Source organism: Antechinus flavipes, chromosome 6 (genome assembly GCF_016432865.1).
Source record: "Antechinus flavipes isolate AdamAnt ecotype Samford, QLD, Australia chromosome 6, AdamAnt_v2, whole genome shotgun sequence".
NCBI classification, from domain to species: Eukaryota; Metazoa; Chordata; class Mammalia; order Dasyuromorphia; family Dasyuridae; genus Antechinus; species Antechinus flavipes.
Window position 1 is genome coordinate 70,287,207 of NC_067403.1, and position 22,570 is coordinate 70,309,776.

At 36.3% G+C, this 22,570-nt stretch overlaps 2 protein-coding genes across 2 annotated transcripts in view; one reads left to right on the top strand and one right to left on the bottom strand.

Moving 5' to 3' along the window:
- Window positions 1-18,884, top strand: part of SMARCA5 (SWI/SNF related, matrix associated, actin dependent regulator of chromatin, subfamily a, member 5) — a 41,800-nt gene extending 22,916 nt beyond the window's left edge. The window contains exons 10-24 of the mRNA XM_051963757.1: window positions 1,572-1,681; window positions 3,229-3,455; window positions 4,971-5,092; window positions 5,179-5,331; window positions 5,617-5,749; window positions 7,977-8,125; window positions 8,288-8,407; window positions 8,731-8,841; window positions 10,964-11,077; window positions 11,385-11,507; window positions 12,412-12,544; window positions 13,784-13,902; window positions 14,369-14,581; window positions 16,775-16,882; window positions 17,599-18,884. Of these exons, the coding sequence (XP_051819717.1) occupies window positions 1,572-1,681; window positions 3,229-3,455; window positions 4,971-5,092; window positions 5,179-5,331; window positions 5,617-5,749; window positions 7,977-8,125; window positions 8,288-8,407; window positions 8,731-8,841; window positions 10,964-11,077; window positions 11,385-11,507; window positions 12,412-12,544; window positions 13,784-13,902; window positions 14,369-14,581; window positions 16,775-16,882; window positions 17,599-17,664 (2,001 nt within the window). The 3' untranslated portion in view covers window positions 17,665-18,884. The remainder of the gene's footprint in view (window positions 1-1,571; window positions 1,682-3,228; window positions 3,456-4,970; window positions 5,093-5,178; window positions 5,332-5,616; window positions 5,750-7,976; window positions 8,126-8,287; window positions 8,408-8,730; window positions 8,842-10,963; window positions 11,078-11,384; window positions 11,508-12,411; window positions 12,545-13,783; window positions 13,903-14,368; window positions 14,582-16,774; window positions 16,883-17,598) is intronic.
- A 1,128-nt stretch (window positions 18,885-20,012) lies between these two features.
- The window catches only part of FREM3 (FRAS1 related extracellular matrix 3), a 102,814-nt gene continuing 100,256 nt past the window's right edge, over window positions 20,013-22,570 (bottom strand). The window contains exons 24-25 of the mRNA XM_051966679.1: window positions 22,199-22,345; window positions 20,013-22,119 (exon numbers count right to left, since the gene is read on the bottom strand). Coding sequence (XP_051822639.1) covers window positions 21,721-22,119; window positions 22,199-22,345 — 546 coding nt within the window. The 3' untranslated portion in view covers window positions 20,013-21,720. The remainder of the gene's footprint in view (window positions 22,120-22,198; window positions 22,346-22,570) is intronic.

Genomic DNA, 22,570 nt, shown 5'->3' on the forward strand with positions numbered 1-22,570 from the left:
TACTCCCAGATCTTTTGTGCATTTGCATTTGGAGAATGAAAAGAAATACATGGTATGGCTACTGTGTTTATTTAAGAATTCAAGAAGTGAAGAGGCACTTTTTTTTTTTTTTTTTTGCTAATCTTAAAGCTTCAAATTTGTCATGTATCTTATAGTTTCTTTATCTTAAAAAAGGAAAGGGAAAAATCCTGGGAGATAGTCTTCCTAAAAGACTTGATCATAGGCTAGATGTGACTGACCAGCGGAAGTGTTTATTGTGATGTGGCCACCAGAAAATCTAATGTGATGTTAGATGGCATTAGCAGCACTAACCAACGTGGCAACAGGTTTGTTCTATTTTATATTTCTACTTTTTATATATTTGCTTCCTATATGTTCTTTTTTATGTATATATGGTCAGCCCTGCTTGAAGTTTGGGGTTCAGTTCTGAATGTCACCCTAGGAAGACATCGAGAAGCTTTACGGTGTGTTTAAAGGATTCAGAATTGGTATGGAAAAGTCTGCTTTCCTCTCTGAGGCCTGCAGTGTATGAGGCCTATTCAGTTGTCTTGTAGAGCTCCAAGTACTCTGACAGAAATTGTTATCCCTCCTATGAAATTGTTTTGTGTAGGTTGTGCGTTCACTTAACATGTTGAGGTTGTTTCTACAGAGAACAGTGTGATTCTCAAGAGCAGCAGAGTTGATTTTGATTTTATCTTGCTTTAGTCTAGCTCAGTGGCTGGCACATTAGAAGAAGCACTACAAACATGTTTGTTGAATCAATAATTCCAGAGATTTGATGCTATTATGTGGATGTTACGTGAAAGAATTAGGAATGTTTAGCTTGGAGAAAAGAGCACTTGTGGAGATAACTTTTTTTTTGGAATATTTAAAATTCTATTATGTGAAAGAGAGATGAGTTTATCATGTAGGTAGGACAAGGAAAATTAAAATGGTTAGAGAGTTTGCCTTTATGAGGTGTAGTAGTTTTAGAAATTTTGAAACATGATTTCTAAGTTAGCTTAGATGATGTAGTGGATAAAAATGCAAGGTCTGCAGTTAAGAATTCATTTTCCTGAGTTCAAATCTGGTCTTAGACACTTACCAGCTGTATGCAAGTCACTTAACCTTGTTTGCCTCAGTTTCTTCATCTATAAAATGACCTGGAAACTATCCCCACTATCTTTAACCAAATGGGATAATGAAGAGTGAGACATGATTCAAATGACTCAAATCACAATTTTATCCTTTGTATATGAAAAACATTTTGAGTGGAACTTTTTTAGTGATAATTATATAGTCCTATGCATAGATGCATGCTACTTTTCCATAATAAATTTGTCAACCTTTTTCCTCACCTTTTTGGTTTTTGTCATCTTATTTATACTTAGGACTCTTATGAGAAATTTTTTAGCTACTTCCTCATATTTAGATAATAGTCACCATTTCACATAGGACATAAGAAAATGACTAAAGCTCTGTGGTTTTTTTTTTTTTTTTCCTATTCCAAATAGTCGCTAGTAGTCTTTGTATTTTAACAGATTATCAGAGAGAGGAAGACATCGTTTTATTGTTGATGTTTTTTCTTCCAGGTTTTGCGCCCATTTCTCCTTCGTCGAATTAAGGCTGATGTTGAAAAAAGTTTACCTCCGAAAAAGGAAGTTAAAATTTATGTGGGTCTTAGCAAAATGCAAAGGGAATGGTAAGTGATTTGAGACAATGTTGTTCTTACATATAGTCTTTTATAAATTTCTGTGTTTTTCTTGCTAGATAATGTCCTTATGGTTTGCAGCAGCAGCAACTGTGTACTTTTTTTTTTTTTAAAGGAGCCTAATCTGTTTGAAAAACAATCATTCTTTCAGGGTTAGAAAACAAATAATATAATCATCACCCAAATGGAATTTCAGTTATATCTTATTCATTTGATTGACCATATCTCTCTATATATTAAATGTTTTGCAACAATATTTATTTATTTATTTTTTCATTTTATAGTTTTTTTTTTAAATAATAACTTTTTATTGATAGGATGCATGCCAGGGTAATTTTTTACAGCATTATCCCTTGCATTCACTTCTGTTCCGATTTTTCCCCTCCTTCCCTCCACCCCTTCCCCCAGATGGCAAGCAATCCTTTACATGTTGAATGGGTTGCAGTATATTCTAGATACAATATATGTGTGCAGAACCGAACAGTTTTCTTGTTGCACAGGGAGAATTGAATTCAGAAGGTATAAATAACCCGGGGAGAAAAACAAAAATGCAAGCAGTTTATATTCATTTTTTGCAACAATCTTTAAAGGATCATATATGAGAGATTCATTTGATTTAACAGAAAAAGCAAATTTTAGATTAGTACATTTAAGTGAGAAAGTGAATTTTTATGATCTTATAATACTTTCATATGTATCTTCCTACCCTTTTTGCCTAGAGCAACCATTTCTTGTAGCAATAACAATCTGGGGGGAAAATGCATTTCAGCAAAAACCTTATCAACCAATCTCCTAGATTTGATAGTCAATTGTGCTAGATTCCACACCCACAATGTTTCTTCCTTCCAGACACATGTGAGGGTGGAATGTGTGTTTCTCATTTCTTAGGGCATAAACTTGGTTGTAATTTCACAGCATTTAGCATCATGAGGTTTTTGGCTTTTCATTTACATTATCTTTTCTTGATTCTACTTAAACTTTGCATTGTACTAGCTACTTCTATTAGTACTAACTATACTTCTCTTAATATTTATATTGGATCAGTTTCAAAAAACCAAAAATTGTGCCTGCTTTGCTCATTTTAAATATTTCTATAAATCTGTCTCTTAAATTATTTTTGCCTTTTTCCCCCCAAAATACTTCCTTTAAAAATGACTTCTAATTCAGTAAGCATTTATTATCTGTATCTATGTATTTGGTACTTAGTGTATAATGTGAAAATTAAATTTAAAGAATATGGTTGATACATAAAAGAACAAGGGGATCAAAGACTTAGATTACTGTTTATTAAGTTAAAAATATCATGAAAATGTTTGATATTCTGGCAATCGAAGATGCATTATACTAGCATTTTTTGGTGAAATATAATTTAACACTGATTTCCATCCCACTGATAATATATTACTAAATTTGACACTGACAATGGCTAGTTTCTTACCAGAAATAAAAGATTATTTAGGAATATTTGTAACAGAAATAAATGATAAACAATGAAATATTGGGAGAATTAAACTTAGTGAAAATTATTTTTTCTTTAGGTATACACGGATACTAATGAAGGATATAGACATATTGAATTCCGCAGGAAAAATGGACAAAATGAGACTCTTGAATATCCTAATGCAATTGAGGAAATGTTGCAATCATCCATATCTCTTTGATGGAGCTGAACCTGGGCCACCTTACACAACAGATATGCATCTGGTTACCAATAGTGGCAAAATGGTTGTACTGGACAAACTTCTTCCTAAGTTAAAAGAGCAAGGTATAACCACTGTAGACAATTGTTTTAAAGTTTAAAAGTTAGCAAATAAAAATTCTATAGTTATTTTTGTGAAGTTGTCAGAATAGTATAATAGTAGGTCAGTATTTAAACTAGCATCATCATTCAAGTGAATCGTTTAGTCCTCTATATAGTTAATATGTGTGTGTGTGTGTGTGTATAATATGATATAATAGTGAATATCACTTATTTACCTTGTGCACTTTATAGAATTATGGTAAATTGTTAAATCTGTATGTTCTGAAAGCACTTCTTTGAAGGCATATAACATGTAGTGAGTGATTATTGCAGAAAAAATTGGAATGAGACATGAGTTTCTTCGATGCTAGCTTTATGATTTTTTTCCCCTTGGGCTCTTTTTTTGATGGCAAATGAAGCTTTATAATGACTTTAATCAGATTCATTTTGTAGAGAGATCTCTGGATAGATTTTCTTTTTGGCTTCTGTTCAACTTGGATTTTTTTTTTTTTTTTTTTTTGGCAAAGTATCTTAAAAGTTTTTCTCATCACACGTTAGTTCTACATTGTACATTCTGTCATACTTGGAAATTCGTAAGCATATGATTTAGATGTTGGAAGAAAATGTTGAAAGTAAGTAGGGATCTGTTTTCTTTTTATGATAAATCAGTTTTTCAGTTTCTTTATCCTTTACCTCTGGGACTTACTCCAGACATTCACACATACAACTTGAGATGGCTTTTCCCTCCTATTTGACTGCAATGCTCATATAAGAGGAGCACTGGATTATTTCTATATTGTATTGTTGGGTCAGTCGTTGAACTTGGCGAAAAGTATATAACTTTGATGGAATAGATCAATATGAGAGGGCTGAAGATAGTTGGGATACGAAATACTCATTGGACTCATGAATCAGCCTTGCAAAAATTGAGGGCACATGAGCTCTTGGGCTTTGAGTAAAAACTGTTCGCTTGTATGAGAAAAGTCTCATGTGTTTAGTGTTGTGTTGTAAGAGGCAGTCAAATTATATAGGTTCAAAAAACATCCTGTTTTGGTGAGGAGGAGGGGAATGGAAGCCTATAATTTACTCCCTTCTAGTTGTGATATAATTCAGTGGTGACCCTCCAGTGTAAAGTTTTAGAGAGTTGCCTGGTGTACTTGTACTTAAGTGACTTGTCCAGGTTCACACAGATAGTGTATGTCAGAGGCAGGACTTAATAATTTGTAATATAAAATTCATGATTAGAATGTAATGGGTTGCATCCATATTTTAGTTGCTATATGGTTGTCTTTTTTTTTTTCTTTGGCTGAGGCAATTGGGATTGAGTGACTTGCTTAGGGTCACACATTTAGTGGCAAGGCCAGATTTGAACTCGGGTCCTCTTGACTCTAGGACTGGACCTGTATTTGCTGTGTTACCTCACTGCCCTGTTAGTCATATTTTGAACTTTGTTGTTACATAGTATCCATTTAGCACTTTATATTTGAATATTTTGCTGCTCTTAAGAGGTCCTAATTGAAGTATTGTAATCTTAAACAGATTCAAGAGTACTAATCTTCAGTCAGATGACAAGAGTATTAGACATTTTGGAAGATTACTGCATGTGGAGAAACTATGAATACTGCAGGTTGGATGGACAGACTCCTCATGATGAGAGACAAGTGAGTTAAATTTGATGGGGAAAGGAGGGAGAGGATATTCTGTGACATGATTACATGATTATTTTTTGACATTTTATTTTACATAGGATTCCATCAATGCATACAATGAACCAAACAGCTCCAAGTTTGTTTTTATGTTAAGTACACGTGCTGGTGGTCTTGGAATAAATCTTGCTACTGCTGATGTTGTGATCTTATATGATTCAGACTGGAATCCACAAGTTGATCTTCAGGCTATGGTAAAGACTCATTCATATTCATTTCCCCGAAACTAAGTGGTGGAAATACTCCTTACAATGTCATATGCTTTATAGATGCTTTAGTTCTGTTTTGGTGGAGAAGTTCCTATTATAATGGGGAAACTTATTTGGTATTAGTAGACTTTCCCTGACATCACTTTCATGAACAACAATATTAAGGGGAAGGGGTTACCTTTGAATTTTTAACTTTAGTAGAAAACATTTAATTCAAGCATACATTTTCACAATATGCCTTTAGACATCTATATTCATTTATTTGTTTAGGATCGAGCACATAGAATTGGACAAACCAAGACTGTTCGAGTATTCAGGTTTATCACTGACAATACTGTGGAGGAAAGAATAGTGGAACGTGCAGAGATGAAACTTAGGTTGGATTCAATAGTCATTCAGCAAGGTATGTATTACAAAATTCTAGGACTGTTTCTTTGATGGTTTAACAAAGTGGAAGTGTTACCTAGGACTAATTAATTTTTAACCATTTATAAATGAATTGTTAAGCTAACTTGCCAGTATTATATCTTAAGTATCCAACATTGTGTGTTGATTGTTATAGAAAATAACAAAAAAACCAACAAAAACAACTAACCCTGGAAGTGGTTTGTGTTCTCTTGGAGCTTAAAATATAGTTGAGGACTTGTTGATGTTGATATCTTTCCTGATCTGTCTCCTTCAGTGTTTTATCTCATTCTCACTGTCAGTTCCTAGGACGTGATGCTACACTGTGACATTGTCCTGTGCAGCCAGTGAGAGTGAAGGCTCCTGTTAGACAGAGCCAGACCCAACAGGCCAGGACCCTCAATTAGGCAGTATTTCAGTGAATGCTAACTGGAGGGGTTTATAAGTACTGAGGTGATGGAGAGCAAGGTGGGGTCAGTGAAGCACTTACCTGCTGTGTGCTAGCTACTGGGAATGCAATTAAAAAGGAGAATAATTGTTTTTTCAGAAGCTTACATTCTGATAGGCTGATACATATTAATAGATAAATGTGCATTTGGTAAAACCCACACTAGTTTTAGGAGCCTTGAAAGCAGTTGGTTCCAGAGAGTGTCCAAGAACAAGAATAGAAAGTCTTTTGTGTGAGGAGTATAAAGAAGCCAATGTGGCTAGCTCATAGAGTGAAGGAGTGATGTCCAGTGAGGGGAAGATAAGTTGAGACCAGATTTTTATAGAGCTTTAATGAAATTAAATGGAAAGGTTTTTGTTTTATCCTAAAAACATTAGAAAGCTTGATTGAATCAGGCTTTGTTAATACTGTATTTAATAGACTGGGACATTGACTTTTAGCATAGTCTAGGTAAGAGGCGGAATAGTTATCTGTGAGGGGTGAAGGTGGATATAACTAAGAGCATACATGCCCATTTTAGGAAAAAAAAAGTCTTTGTGGCCTTAAGGATTGTCTGTGCATATGTGTGTGAAGTGGGGCAAGGTAATTAAGGAGTTGGGATTTCATTAGGCAAGAAGTTTTGTGGGATAAGGGTTGAGGTAGATCTCTTTAAAAATTATTACCTTGAATAGTCTCTGATCTTGGCTTTCTCTGCTGTAGGTGGAAATAAGATTTGCCCTATTTTTAGTTCAGAGAAAGACTTAACTCACTTGAAGAGGCAATCCCTTGGGACAGGGACTGAGCATTCTCACAGCTTCAGATTAGAATCCCAAAAGTGACACTTTATAGTTCTGTGACAATGGTCAAGAGTCTCAGCTTCTTTATTTAGACACAAATTTTCCATCTTTGGCAGTCTGGTGAAGCTTATGTACCCTTTTCAAAATGTTTTTTAGATTCATAAAATAAATAAAATGCATAGAATTGCAAAGGATTTTTTTTTTTTCTGAGGCAATTGGGGTTAAATGACTTGCCTAGAGTCACACATCCAGGAAGTATTAAGTGGCAAAAGAATTTTAAAGAATGGACTTAACTTTTTTGTGGCAGGCAGTTGGCAATTATAGTAGATTCTTGGGCAAAGAAATGGCACAGTGTACGTGCCATCTTATAGAGAATTGCATAGCTGCAAGAGACTGGAACAAGGAAGGAAAAATGGTGAAACTGATGGATGCCTTTGAACCTGTCATCTTGAGTTTTTGCTTTTTTATATATTTGTTTAAATCAGTCAAATATTAAGCCACCTATTTATGTTCAAGGAAATGTGCCAGGTATTGTATGAAACAAAAGGAAGTATAAAACAGCAACCTAAAAGAGCTGTCAATTCTGATTGGATCAATATTTGGAGTATTTAATTATACTGTAAAATGACAGAAGTGTTGTCAGATGAGTGATATAGATGGAATCCCAAAGAAGGAGAGGTCCAATGGACTATGAAGGTAGGAGGCCAGGTCTCTGAATATTAGATTTGCTTATATCTAAAAAAAATTTTTTTTAAAGCTTTGTTAACTTTTTTTGTCTTCAAGGCATATTTAAAATAGAAATTTAGATTTGTTCATTTGAAAATAACTTTACTACTGAAATGTACATGATTTTTTGTCAGCAGGTAGTTAACTTTACAAAAGCTAGCCACTGTGCTTAATGAAAGAAATAGAAAACTAATTTTTGTTTTACTGAGTCATTTTTCTTTGTTTTTTTTTCTTTTCTATTTTCTTAAAACCATACCATATGCTCTTTTCTTTAGGAAGACTTGTAGATCAAAATCTGAACAAAATTGGGAAAGATGAAATGCTACAGATGATTCGGCATGGTGCGACGCATGTCTTTGCCTCAAAGGAGAGTGAAATTACTGATGAAGATATTGATGGCATTTTGGAGAGAGGTGCAAAAAAGGTGAGTCATAAGTTGAATAAAGTACAATATAAATTGAATAAAGCATATGAATGCTTAAAGTTTCAGAATAAAATATTTAATATTGAAGTACGCTTGGCTTTCTGAAGATTAATGTTTTCATGTTCGTAGTCTTTCAATGAAGTTGGTCTTGTTCTCTGACAGACTGCAGAAATGAATGAAAAGCTCTCCAAGATGGGTGAGAGTTCACTGAGAAATTTCACAATGGATACAGAGTCTAGTGTGTATAACTTTGAAGGTGAAGACTACAGAGAAAAACAGAAGGTAACTTGAATTGTATTTAGTTAAATGATGGATGACTCATTTTATAGAAATTTTAGGATATTTACTGCTACATGTAACATTGATGTGTAATCCATTATACACACACACACACACACACACACACACACACACACACGTGTATATATGTATTATTTAATATATAAAAATATATAAACATTATGTATATAAATAAAATGGATTGCACATTAGTGTGTGTGTATATATGTATTTTAATTAGGTATTGAAGAATTAATAGAATTTGATTTTGAAAAAAGTTATAAAACTCAGTGCTTAAATTGTGCCATTAAACTTTTCTCTGTTAGATGGCATTCACAGAGTGGATTGAGCCACCTAAGCGAGAAAGAAAAGCCAATTATGCTGTGGACGCGTACTTCAGGGAAGCCCTCCGGGTCAGTGAGCCCAAAGCACCCAAGGTGAGCCTGCTACTGAATCTAGGCAGACTGCAAAGGAAGCATACTGGGAACTGCATGTGGTCTTGGGCTATTGTCCATTTAATAAGTCAATTAGAGAAATTCCTAATTTTAGATGGGGTGCTCATCAAATTGACAGATGACACAAAGCTTGGGAGGGATAGCTAATACATGGGATGCAAAAAAAGTAAGATCTAAAAGAATCTTGATTGCTTGGCTAGTGTATTGGAGGGAGGCTAATAAGCTAAAATTTAAAGTAGATAAGCTATTTAGACACAATTCTTTTAAAAAGGATCTAATCTGCAGTTTTAGTGAACTACACGTACAGTATGAGTCAGCAGTGTGATGTGGCAGCCAAAAAATGAATTCTGATGATGGATTACATCAGAGATGGCATGGCTTGCAGGAAAAGAAAAATGTTAATCTTACTGTTCAATATCCTGGTCAGACCCCATCTGGAATATTGTATTGTAGTTTAAAAAGGACTTAGCCTGGTTAGTGCCCAGAGGAGGGCAGCCAGTTTGCTCATGATATTAGAGGATCTTGGGCCTGGAAAAGCAGAACACGTATTCTGTTAATAGCTGTGCTCACATATCTGAAGTGATGGTGTGTGGAAGAAATGGTGTAATGTTGCTGCTGCTTCCATATATGAGTTGAACCAGATGGCTGGTGAAGTCCTTTCCAACTCTCACATCTTAGGATTTTTTTATGTATGTGTGGCACATGTGCACATAATTTTAAGTAATTGCTTTTATTTTTTCTAATTATACAACTGACAAATTCAGATTTCACAGAAACATTTTTGTATGTTTTATTTAAAAATCTTTTATCTTGCTTTTATCTTGCCTTAGTTTCCAGTATGTTCTCCCTACCTTCTCTACCATAATAACAAATAATAAAAAAGAAAGTTCAGAAAAACTAACCAAAACATCCATGTATGACAAATATATGTGGACTGTCTCTTTGGTAGGAATTTGGGAGTTTGGGTTGGCCCCAAACAATTATTAGTTCTTTTTTTTTTCTTTTTAAAAATCTATTTCCCTAGCAAGTGAACATTATTTCTCTTTCTATTGCATTTAAAACAATATACGTGGAATAAACCTCAGCCTATCAATATGGAATTTTGGGGGGAAGAATTGGAATTGTTTTAGAGAATATAATATATCAGTCAGCAAGTATTAAGCATCTCCTATGTGCCCGGTATGGTGATAGGTGCTGGGAATATACATTTGGGAAATGAAATCATTTCTCTTCATAAGAAACTTATGTGCTAATGGGGAAGATGAGTACACATAAAAATGTTTTGTATACATGCACATATGTACATATAATATATGTATATACAGACATGTACACACACATGATGACTTTTAGCAATGTGTGGACTGGAGTGATGAGGGATGTGAGCCGGGCAAATTTATTAGGAGTCTGTTGGAATAAATCTAAATGAGAGGTGGTTAGGGACTAAAATTATTTGAACTAAGTGGAGAAAAGAGGGGAAAGGACCGAGATTCCTCTGACAGGAAGAGGAGGAGGAAAGGAGTTCCCAGTTCAAATTGTAGAGTTTGGAATCTCTAGTAGACTACCAGTGATGTAGGGTACAAATTCAAGGGAGATGCTGATTCAGTGGTTGAATGATTTGCATAAGACCTGATGAAGTCCTGAGAGAGGCCGTAGTTGAGGGTTTTGGGGATCTTGGAGAAGATTCACTCACTATTTGTAAACTAAGATGGAAGTGATAAGATCAGAGGATTCTGGGAAGGAGCAGTCACATGATAAAAAGCTAATTTAGGAGAGAGGTGTAAGTTGTGGCTCAGCCCCAAAGTCTTTGGACTTGTATAATTTCTTTGCAGTTGTTTGCATGCCATGTGTTTGTCTTTTGTTTCAAATACTGAAGACAATAAATATGAATTTATCATTCTCCCTCTTCTCTCCTCCAATTTATAGGACATGTAAAATATTTTGGTTGATAATTATTTAATTTCATTGAAAGGAGCTATTGAAAGGAGAGGAAAAGATGTATGAGCTTGTATTTTAATTTTAGTCAATTTGAATGAAATAAGACCATAAAATAGGTTTTGGGAGTAAATATTTAAAATTGTTTTAATTTTTTTGTCCCCCTCAGGCTCCTCGACCTCCAAAACAACCCAATGTTCAGGATTTCCAGTTCTTTCCTCCACGTTTATTTGAATTATTGGAAAAAGAAATTTTGTATTACAGAAAAACAATTGGGTATAAGGTAATTAGATATTTGAAGTTATTTTTGACTCATCTCTTTACAGTTCAGAAAGATGTTTATTAAACATGTTTAAATATAAATTATTTTGCAAATAATTAGTCATTCACTTTGACAGTGAATAAAGAAAAATATTTTGTAACGACTATTTTTTAGCATGATACTTTTAAAAATTTTTTACTTAGGATGAAGAGATTTGAAAATGAATAAATAGATTCAGGACAATGTTATCTTCCCAAACTTAAGAAATTAATTCATCACATAATAAAATGCCACTTAATGTTTTAGAAAATCTGGGGCATTTTTTCAGGTACCTCGGAATCCTGACCTACCGAATGCAGCCCAAGCACAAAAAGAAGAACAGCTAAAAATTGATGAAGCAGAACCCCTCAATGATGAAGAGTTGGAAGAAAAAGAGAAACTTCTGACCCAGGTGAGTTATAGGGATTGTTGGTAACTGGGGATTATGGGGCATGGACAACATTCTCAGCAGCTCTCAAGGAGCCTTTTTTTGGCTGGCATGGGGTGGGAAGGGCAGAGAAGAAAAACAGACAAATGAAATCATAATTTATTGATGATTGATTAAAAAGTTCAGGTGCCCAAAGAACTTGGAGGGAGGGGGCAGCCATTTGGAGTTAGTCAAGATTAGGAATATGCAAGATTTCAGTTGATGTTTGAAGACTTGGTAGGATTGGGAGAAATTGAGCATATTTGAGCATATTCTAGGCATAATGGATGAAGATACTCATTCTTTAGGAAAGGCCAGTATAGGAATTTGGTTTAATTAAGAGCAAAATGGAAACTAAAATGAAAAGCCTGTTAATTAAGAACAAAAAATAAGCTACAGCAAAGAATTGATTTGAAAGTGAAATTTTATGTTTTCTCTTACAAGATGTGTGACATTTTAAGTGATATTTAACAAGATTACATCTCAGTGTTTGTAGCTTTAAATGTGATGATGTTTTATCTGTAAATGTAAAAGTTGAGGTATTGCTGTGCTGTGAAGTGCTTGTCAGTTCTGCTCTTTAGGTTACAACTAAGCAGCCAAATGAATGATGCATGCTTTTTGCTTTTCCTCACAAATAGTTTGTATGGATGTGTTTCATAATTTGCAAATTTATTTTTAATACTGTGATTAATGCCTTAATTTCAGTAGTGCCCACAAATATATGACCATTTTAAAAATGGCTGTTTTAAAACTTAATGACTGAAGAATGCACTAATTCTGCAGTGATTATTCTGTTGTACTTTGTACTTAAGCAAATATAACTGGAATTCCTTCCTGATAACTTTCGTTATGTTTATAAACATTAAAAATTATATTTCTTGAATTTAAGGGATTTACCAACTGGAATAAGAGAGACTTTAACCAGTTCATCAAAGCTAATGAGAAGTGGGGCCGTGATGACATTGAGAACATAGCTAGAGAGGTAGAAGGGAAAACGCCAGAAGAAGTCATTGAGTATTCAGGTAATTGTGTGTGTAGTATTTCAATTGAATTTGTTTCCATGTTTTCCTGTCTCCACATTTGGGACATTTTGTTTTATCATCTAATCTTAGTTAGAATTAACTTTTAAAAACATAATGAATAAAATTTGCTCATATTTATAGATTACAGTATCCAAAACATTTCCCTCAAAAACCTGTAAGTTTGTTGCCTGTTTTATAGGTGATATTAATGAGAGTCAATATACATTTAAGGTCTCCTAGTGATAAGTGGTGGAAAAGTGGCTTTCTCCCAGGTGTAGTGGAACAAGAATAGGAAGTCACTTTTACAACTAGCTGTACTTGTGCAAGTATGACTTAAGCAAATCACTGGACCCTTCTGGGCCTTAATTTGTTCTCTGTAAAATGAAGAGACTGACCTGAGCAGAGTGCTAAAAAGCTTTCCAAATTTAAAATCCCGTGATTTTATCATGTCATACTTTTCCTCCATATTTATCATTAAATTGATCCTTGTAGAAATGTCCTGTCCTTTGTAACTTTCTCAGTTATATATGTTTTTAATCTTAAGTTTTATGGATCCGAGTAACAGTGAATGAATCTGCCTGGATTCAGAAGAATTTTACAGTTGTAAAAGCCATCTCTTGTTTTTATATAGATAAACTAAAGTCTTTGAAATTAGGATTTGCCAGTGGTTACTGAGACTACAACTCAGGTCTCCTAATTTCCACTGTATAGTCTGTTTACACTAATGGTATCAACTAGGAGCAAGGCCCACTGACTGTTATGCTGGGGCCTGTAGGCGGCCTCTTGACTAGTTTTAAAATGTATTATTGTTCTATGTTTCATTTGCTTATTTTTGTCAAATATTTCCAAATTACATTTTAATCTGGTTTGTGTGGCACTCAGAAGTGTGGGCTATTGTATACATCTGACAACTCTGCTTTATACCAGGCTACTTAATTACAAAATATTTGTGAAGACAACTAGTTATTTTTTGAAATTTATATAAATCTTAAAAATATGTATACTTGACCTGTGAAAGTGAAGAATAGAGGCAGAATTTGAGTGAAAGAATATTGTGCATTATCTATAGCTATAACTGAGTAGGAGTTTTTAAGGAAACAACATGAATTTTAAAAAATGTTAACAGTGAATAAAATTTAATGGTAGCAAAAATTTTAATTAGGCTTGCAAAGTTCACACCTGCAGTTTTTTTTTTTTTTTTTTTGTTTGTTTGTTTTTGTTTTTGTTTTTCTCTTTAAGCTGTATTCTGGGAACGATGTAATGAACTTCAGGATATAGAAAAGATCATGGCCCAGATTGAAAGGGGAGAAGCACGTATACAGAGGAGAATTAGTATCAAAAAAGCACTTGATACAAAGGTACTTGCCAGTTCTTTAAGCAAGAATAGTATTTAATATGAGTCATTAATGTGATGCATGAATGGGAAATTAAAGAAACTCTGTAAAATGTCAATTGCGGCTGACTTTAGGAATCTGATAATGTCTAATGAATATATATTTATTGCCTTGATTATAGACCATAATTCTATCTGAATTGTTTGGATTTATTTATTTAGGTTGATTATCTAAAGGAGTTGGTTTCAAAGGTTTGACGCAAGCATTTTCTACTGAAAATTTATTGCTTCAAATACCTGGTGAACAAGTTTGCATTTGCAATCAAAATTTTATAGCAGGTTCAAATACAGTTGTGAAGGCTTGGATATTAAGTTCTCATTTGGCATGCAAGGACATTCTTGATTTGACAAACATTGTGGGTTTTGAAATTGTTATTTTGTGTCTTGCGTTTTATTTAATGGAAAATATTTGTGAAATCTGCCTGGAATAGATTGGCCGCTACAAAGCACCTTTTCACCAACTGAGGATATCGTATGGTACTAACAAAGGAAAGAACTACACTGAGGAAGAGGATCGATTTCTCATTTGTATGCTTCACAAGCTTGGCTTTGATAAGGAAAATGTGTATGATGAATTGCGACAGTGTATTCGAAACTCTCCTCAGTTCCGATTCGACTGGTTCCTCAAGTCCAGGACAGCAATGGTGAGTGTGGGTGACTCAGCTAAGTGACCAGCCAGCCAGCAAGCCTTTGTCATAGACTTGGGTGCCAGGAGCCATTCACAAATAATGGGGATCATTCTTTGTAGATTATGCGCCCAACATGTAGGATAATGTGCATCTTTCAAGAGCATCTTTTTAATGGAGCTTGTGATGATTTTTGCTTATACAAAAATAAAAGATGATCTTCGAATGTCATAACTAGTGTGAGAGGTTTCACCTGTGTTCCTCAACTTACTCAAAATGATCCATCTGCAGGCTGCCTTTTTTTAGTCTTTGTTCCTGAGGCTTTAGGAAGATGTGGGGCAGGCGTGAGGCCGGACTTGTGGGTACTCAGCCATTTTAACCCTCAGTCTATTCTCTAAGACTTAACTTTAGAGAGCTCTGCAACCAAATAAGTCAGGTTTCATGGGTGTCTCAAATCTAGACAGGAAAGGCACAGGCTCTACTTAATGTCTTCACTGATAGTAATTACAGCTAGCAGGTGTGCAGCACTTTTTTATGCTCACAGCAGCCTATGACCACACAGCAAGTCAGTGTCTCCAGGTGTCCCCACCTTGGAGGGTGCCCTCTAGCTGCCTCCAGAAGCCCCTGCTTTGGGCAAGGGCATCCAAAGCCCTGTGCACCAGCGTTCTGGGGCAGGAGGCTGGGCTTGGAAGGGTTAACCACAATGTCCTCTTTACAACTGAAATTAAAAACGGATTTTATTCTTTTAATCAAAAATCTTCTGCCTTTAAGTGCCTGACATTGGAATTAGGGAATGGATAGCCATCCTTTGTGTGCTATCCTCTACCCAGCAGCAGGGAGCCAGCAAGGCTCTGCAAGAGGACAGGTGCCATTATTTGCTACAAATAGAGGGTTTCTATAACTCATTAAGCTTGCCAAACATAATCATGTTTTTAAGGGAAAATAGAACATGTCAGTGTGTGATAGTGGGAAAACCACTGGCTTTGGAATCTGAGGTCTTGGATTCAAATTATGCTTCATATATTTACAACCTTTGCTTTTGGGTAAGCCCCTCATCTCCTATAACCTCTGATTCCTCATTTGTAAAATGAAAGGGTTATGCTAGCCTCTGAAGTCTTCTAGATCTAGTTCAGTGATCCTTTGTCTTTGAATAGATTATGCTTTAATGAGTGAATACCAAGGTACTGGGGCTGAGATGTAAGTGGTGTTGCTTATGACCCATGAGGAAAAGGGACTTCTTAACTTAAGGCACAAATATAGAGAGAAATCTGCCAAAATTTTGGAACTTCCCTTTCATTTTTTATTACTTGTTTGTTCTTCTTTCATCCTATTTAGTTGAAAGGTTTTTCAGTTTCTTTCAGAACTGTGTTTATATCATAGTATATTACCAGTAAAACAACCATAGTTGTATAGTGCAAATTTTGAAACCTTGGTTGGTGGTCCATGGTAAGATGATACAATATTGCAGCTGGTTTTTTCCAGTCTTTGTTCACATAATAGTTCTGTTCAAAGAAAAATATTAAGATGAATATGTAGCATGGCTCCTGCTCAAGGAAAACAGCTTTCTTAGTTTATTTTTCAATCTGACCTGATAACATTCATCAGCTCTCTAGCACATGAAAGGGGCAGAACAGAGTGCCTTGGGCAGAGGGAATGCTTGCATGCTTCAATTGCTGTTCCCATGTCCAAATTGGGAAAGTAACTATTAATTTTATTAACTATGACTTTATTGCTAGGAGTCCCCTTTCACTAATGATATTTATGATTCAAAGTGAAATAAAATAACTCGGATGGACTTGAAACTTGTTGTGGGATCTGTCCTGTACCCTCAGTTTCTTCAGGCTCCTGGCACTTTTTTACATGGATGATTTGAGTCGGTGATATTTGGTATAGAGGACACTCCTTATATAGGGCCACTGTGTGGCACTATTGTATCAAAAAGTTCATGTGTGGTCTCCAGTGTGGTGATTGTTATTATTGATAATAATTAAATACCTTTTGCTTTTATTTATTTTAGATTTGTATTAAATATGTCTCCTAGATTTGTGTTAAATATAGTTTAATCTCTAGAATTTTGGAAGCAAATAATTGTACCCATGTAAACTGGGGTTGTTGGGTTTTTTAATAATAGAAAAACTTCTAGGGCTTGCTTATTTATTTGATGTGTGGAAACTGTAAAATTTACCAGGTGAATTTTTATCTATAACTCAGGAGCTTCAGAGGAGATGTAACACATTAATTACTCTGATTGAAAGAGAAAACATGGAGTTAGAAGAAAAAGAAAAGGCTGAGAAAAAGAAACGAGGACCAAAGCCTTCGGTATGTACATATAAATCATTTCTTCCCTTTCCACCTCTCCTTGGTAATTAATAGAGTAAAAAAATTAAGAGTGTGGTTGGCTAGATAAAATTTATGAGAATGCATTATTTTTCAAGAATACAGTGTTTGGCATTTTAAGTTAACATTTGACTAGTTCTGAGTAATTAATAAATATACTTTTGTTATACTGGGCATTTATATATAGATAGCATCTTTCTTTGGAAAATTCTTTGTAGTTCTACAATTGAAAGTAATGAAAAATTCAAATAAATTGTTGTGTTTCTTAGTAGTAGGCTAGTTCATCATCATCGAGTCTTTAAATTGTACTAATTGACACTATATTAGGAATTTTGTGTGCATTGGAATTTTTTTCCTTGACCTATATTTAGGTACTCTGTATTGTTTGTAATCGTTGAATTCAGAAAAATTTCAGTCTTAGGTATTCTTTGAAATATTAACATTATTAGTAAAATAGGGTTTTTGATGTATAATTTTGCAGAATAAGTGTAACTTTCTCTAGAGAATTCACAATTTCTGAAAAGAGGAAATGTGATTTAGAATTTTTTGTTATTAGAGATATCTTCTATATATGTCATTCTTTAAAAGCACTATGTTATGGGTCTTAAGTGCTAGGCTTAAAAATTGTCTTAGTGTGCTAGTAATTGTAAAAAAAAAAATTTTTCATGGTTACAGTTAGTTTTTCTATTTGTTTTTAGGCACAGAAGCGTAAAATGGATGGAGCACCTGATGGTCGAGGAAGAAAAAAGAAGCTAAAGCTATGAATGCTTAATTGTTTTTGTAATCACTAAATTTTAAAAAGTAGTTCTTTAATTTACGGGTCTTCATAAGATGTACTGTACAATGCTCAACTATTATGTCATTAAGGACATCGGGTTCATCTGTTTACTGAACTAGACACATAGTATGTAGCTACACTTTTTTAAATGCAACAGCTGTGCTGAAATTTTTTTTACCATTAACACTTGAAGTAATAAAATAGGCTTCATTTATTAATAAATGCTTCATTCGATTTATTTTTCTACTTTAGCTTTAGTTGAGAAGATTGTGAATGTTTTGTTTTTCAGCTATAGGTTTCTAAACTAAGATTTTTTTATAAAACTAGACTTGCTAAGCTAGAAGAGACTACTACAAAGAAAATAATTTGTATCTTCAGTCTCTACTTAGTTGTCAAGTTACTTTAATTGACTTTGAAATTTGGGTATCTTCCTACACTGAGTCTTATTTTGGGACTAATACATAATACATAATATCCTTACTCACCATGTGGGTAGGATGAAACAAAACCTTAGACATACTAGTTATTCTATGCACATTTTATATGTTGTGTCTCTGCTTCCCAGAGTTGCTTATTTCTAAAAGCTGAAATGTACCCTGCTGTTGGAAAGATGACCTATTTTTAGTTCTGTAGCCAAAGACAGGATTTGTCTGGTTCATTTAAACTGTTGTAGCATTTTATAAAAGAAAAGCTAAATTAAAAACAAATAGACAAACTTGTATCAGATAAACTTTTTAAAAAAAGACATGCTATGACCATGATTTGGAAAGTTGATGTCCTGGTGCCCAGTATTAGAGATTTATTAGAACCAATCAGAACAGGGCAAATTGGTCATTCAGACTGTCAAACTTTGGTAAATATAGTAGTACAAAATAATGCAGATTTTGCAAATTTCTAGTACTTCATTCCCAGAGCAATTGAGAAATGTTTATTGACATATAATATTTCCCATTTTAAAATATTCAGAAGAAAAAGTGTGAGAAACAAGATTGAATACAAGTCTCTCTCCAGCTTTTTCTTAGACTAGAAAAAGCTAAAGCAGGAATACCCACAATATGGTGTCAGGATATTAGGCCCAGAAGCCTTTGTGCTATATATAATTTGTATGTTTTATATGTGCAAATTGAGTACATACACAGTTCTCCATTTTTCTAGGAGAATGCAATAAATGTAGCAACATGAATAAATATAATTTTTATAATCTTAGAGTTGTCTTTTCTTTCCATTTCTTTAGTTGCTTCTTGGTTTCATTTTTACTCATGCTTTCTCAGCTGTTTCTTGCTTCCCTTTGGCTCACTGCCTTTTCTTCCCTTTTTGCCCCCCCCCCCCCCCCAAGTTTTCTTGCTTTCATGTCTTTCTTATCCCCATGGTTTTAAAAACTTGGCATTTTATGATTCAGTAATGGGGAGACCTGATGCCACAATAGCTACTATGTGAGCAAGACCCATTTCCCATCCCCCCCCCCCCCTTTTTTTGAGAATTAGAACTTCCTGGTTCAAGTATTGTTTTAGTTTCAATCCAATCTTGTAAAGAAGGGTGACGCTGAAGTATTTGCAGATTGTTTCATCACACACCCAGTGTCTTTTTTTTCCTATCCTTGTCTGTGATGAATGGAGGCAGTTGATGATTGTGGAAGCATTGTGAGGGAGGGGAGAGGCAGTGTAACCTAGTGTTAGTGTGATTAGAGAAAGCAGTCCTTAGCACAGTGATAGCATACAGTGCTGTTGGGGAGATAATTTTTTTTTAAGGCCTTTTAAATGACAAGATTATTTTTAAAGAATATGTTTCCTCCTGGAAACCACAATACTCATGTATTTCTTGATTTTAGGAAATTGAATCTGTCTACAATGATCCTGGGTTTTGTGTGTGTGTCACACACACACACACACACACACATCTGCATATATAAAAGTAAAAATTCTTCTAGCCATTTGGGAGAAAGTTCTAGTGATCTTTGCAACTTTTCAAATCTATCCTAAAATATTCTCCGTGTGTTATTAGTACATGTAATTCACTAGCACAACTTGGTAATATTTAAATTCTGCTATCACATACTTGTGGAAGAATACTTTTTCTTCCCATAAAAAGACCTTCCTTTCATTAGTTTCCAATCCCTTGATTCTTTTTTTTTCTTTTTTAGGAAAATCCAAATTGTTAAGTCCAAGAGAGTTGTTTTGATTTGTTTTCTCCATCCTCTTTCCTCTCCCCCAAAACATGATTGTACCTCAGGGTCACTGACGGACAATACTTGTTTAAAAAAAAGCTACATTTTCTTAATATTTCTTAACATCTTATGAGTTAACACAAACATTTAATTATTTTAAATACTTTTATTTCAAATTTGTAGACATTAAAAGGCCATTAAAAAATGACACTACGTAGGGAAAGTATTATTTAGGTATTCTAACTCCTAAACCTATATCAAAGAAAGGAGGAGAAAAGGCTTCTGTAGTTGGAATACATTTAGTGATTATATGATAATCTAATCCAGAGACAGACAAACTGGCACTGGGGTGACACTCAAGGCTTTTATTGATAGTAGTCTTCTATGAGAACCAGTTACAACCTGTTTTCTCCATTCTTTTTGTCTTATTCATCCAAATTTTAGGCTTCCTAGGTGAGATTCAGAACTTTACTTTCTAGTACAAAAAAAAGTTCTTTGCAGTCAGCTTTTAGAGATCTGTGGCACTTGTATGTTGATAAGGTCACATGAATGTTGAAAAAAAAATTCGCTTGCTCGTAACAATTGGCTACTTATATAAAATTAAGGAAAACCTGCCAATAGATCATAACTCTTCTCCAGATTAGTATAAGGGAACATTTTGGTGCATCCCTACTTCCAAAAGCATTTCTTTTTGCCCAGAAGAATGAAATACTGGAGTATTGAATCAGTTCAATGGGGAGCTGTTGAAAACAGGCTGCTCTGGATCTTCAGGCCTCTGTCATTGGGCCAATTCTTGCTCTTCTTGTTGATTAGAGTTCTTTTTCTTTCCCACTGTGGCAGATCCCTGTTTTTACTCTTAATCTGGAGAGCCCTTAGAACTCTACATCACTCTTCCTCAGGCACCCTAACCTGCTTTCTGCTTTCCCCATGGCGACATTGTCTACCTTCTCTCTGGCTGGCATGTGCTGTCCCTCCTTCACTTGTACACTCTGTACAACTTCTAGCTTCTTTCATAGCATAGCTCAGGGCTAGTTGTACAAGAACCCACCCATTTAGTGACCCTCTGCTCCCTGCAAATTACTTCAGATTTGCTCATCCCTTTTGGTATGGGCTGATTTAGGTTTCCCTTCCTCGGTCACCCCCACCTCCCACCCCCTCTCGCAGCTGAAGCAATGAGCTCTTTGGCAAGTAACTGGAAGGCTCCCGCTGTTTGCTTTGTCTTTTTAACCCCACTGCCTGGAATTAGAGGCACTCAGTGTTTCTTGAATTCCCCTCAGATGTATAAAAAGCCTTCCCATATAACTAGGCAAGTTGAGCATCCCCAGATAATTTTATTTTTAATATCGGCACCTTACAGTAATAATGACTAGCACGTGTACGGGGATTTAAAAGTTTGCAAAGGGCTTTCGTGTTACTGCAACTCATCTTTGTAACTGTCCTGTGATGAAGTAGGTGCTATTAGCCCCATTCTACAGGTAAGGGAGCTAAGACTGAGAAAGGAAGTGGCTTGTCCAGGCAAGATTGGAAAGTCAGGCAGGGCTTCTGGACTCCGCACCCAGCACACCCGCTGCCACCTGGCTGCCCACTAGTCCCATAGCCAGTGCGGTACATCTCGTCCTCTGGCGATACATACGTGTACACGACACGTGTATAGTGTGTGCGTGCAAACGAGCGGATGTGTGTATTTACATGTGCGTTTATGTACACAGATGTATGCATGTGTGTGTGTGTGATTCCATAGATACATACGTATATATCTACATACGGGGAGCTAAGACTAATCTGGCGGGGAGCCAGGAGCCCCAGGTTACCGGAAGCCTAGCTGCTGCTGCAGGAAGGGCCCTAACGGGCGGGAAAAGCTCCGGTTTGGGACGCTGACTAAACCTCGGAGCAGCGGCTGCGGCTGCGCTGAGCGGGGACGGCCTGCCTTCCGGACGCCCGCCGCCTGTGTCTCCGGAGAGACGCGGCCGCCAGCACGCTGCCGCTGAGCAGGAACAGGCTGACGGCGCCCCCCAGGACGGGCCCCACGCTGGCGGGCGTCTCCGTGCCCGCCTTTTCTAGCCCGGGCCGGGGGCCGAGCAGGGCCACCCGCTGCAGGTCGGTGCCCGTGTCTCCGGCAGGGGCGGGGCCGGCCGCGTTGGCTCTCCTCCTGCGGCTGGGGGCAGGGGCGGGCACGCGCTGGCGCGCCAGGCTCCTCGCCCCCAGGCCTTGGCCGGCCTTTCCTCTCGCGCGCACCGTATACACCGCGTGCAGATACCACTCTCTCCCAGCAGCCACCTTTGAGGAGAAAAAGGAAGCGGTTCAAGCAGAATAAAACGGGCAGGCAGGGGCTGACGGGAAGGTGCCCGCGTCCTACCTGGAAGAGCGCCGCCGAGGACAGGCTGAAGCCGTCCGAGCCCGGCTGCTGCACTAACGGAAGGGCCTCCTCTTGGTCCGCAGCCAGGTGAGCGTCGAACGGCACGTTGTGAAACCTCAGGGCCTGCGTCTCCGGCTGAGCTCTGTCCTGGGGAGCAGGAAGAGGCGGGGCTTTGGTTAGCGATCGAGGAAAAGTTACTTGGGGAACGCAGAGACTTTCTGGGGGCAGCTTTTCCCTGTCCTGGCTGTGGTTCTGGGCGTTTACCCTCTAGCAAAAGGAGGATAATCTACCTTAACAGCTAGCGATTACATGGAACTTGGAGGCTGCAAAGGGTTTACATGTCACCTCTTCCCATTCTGCAAACCCTGCTGC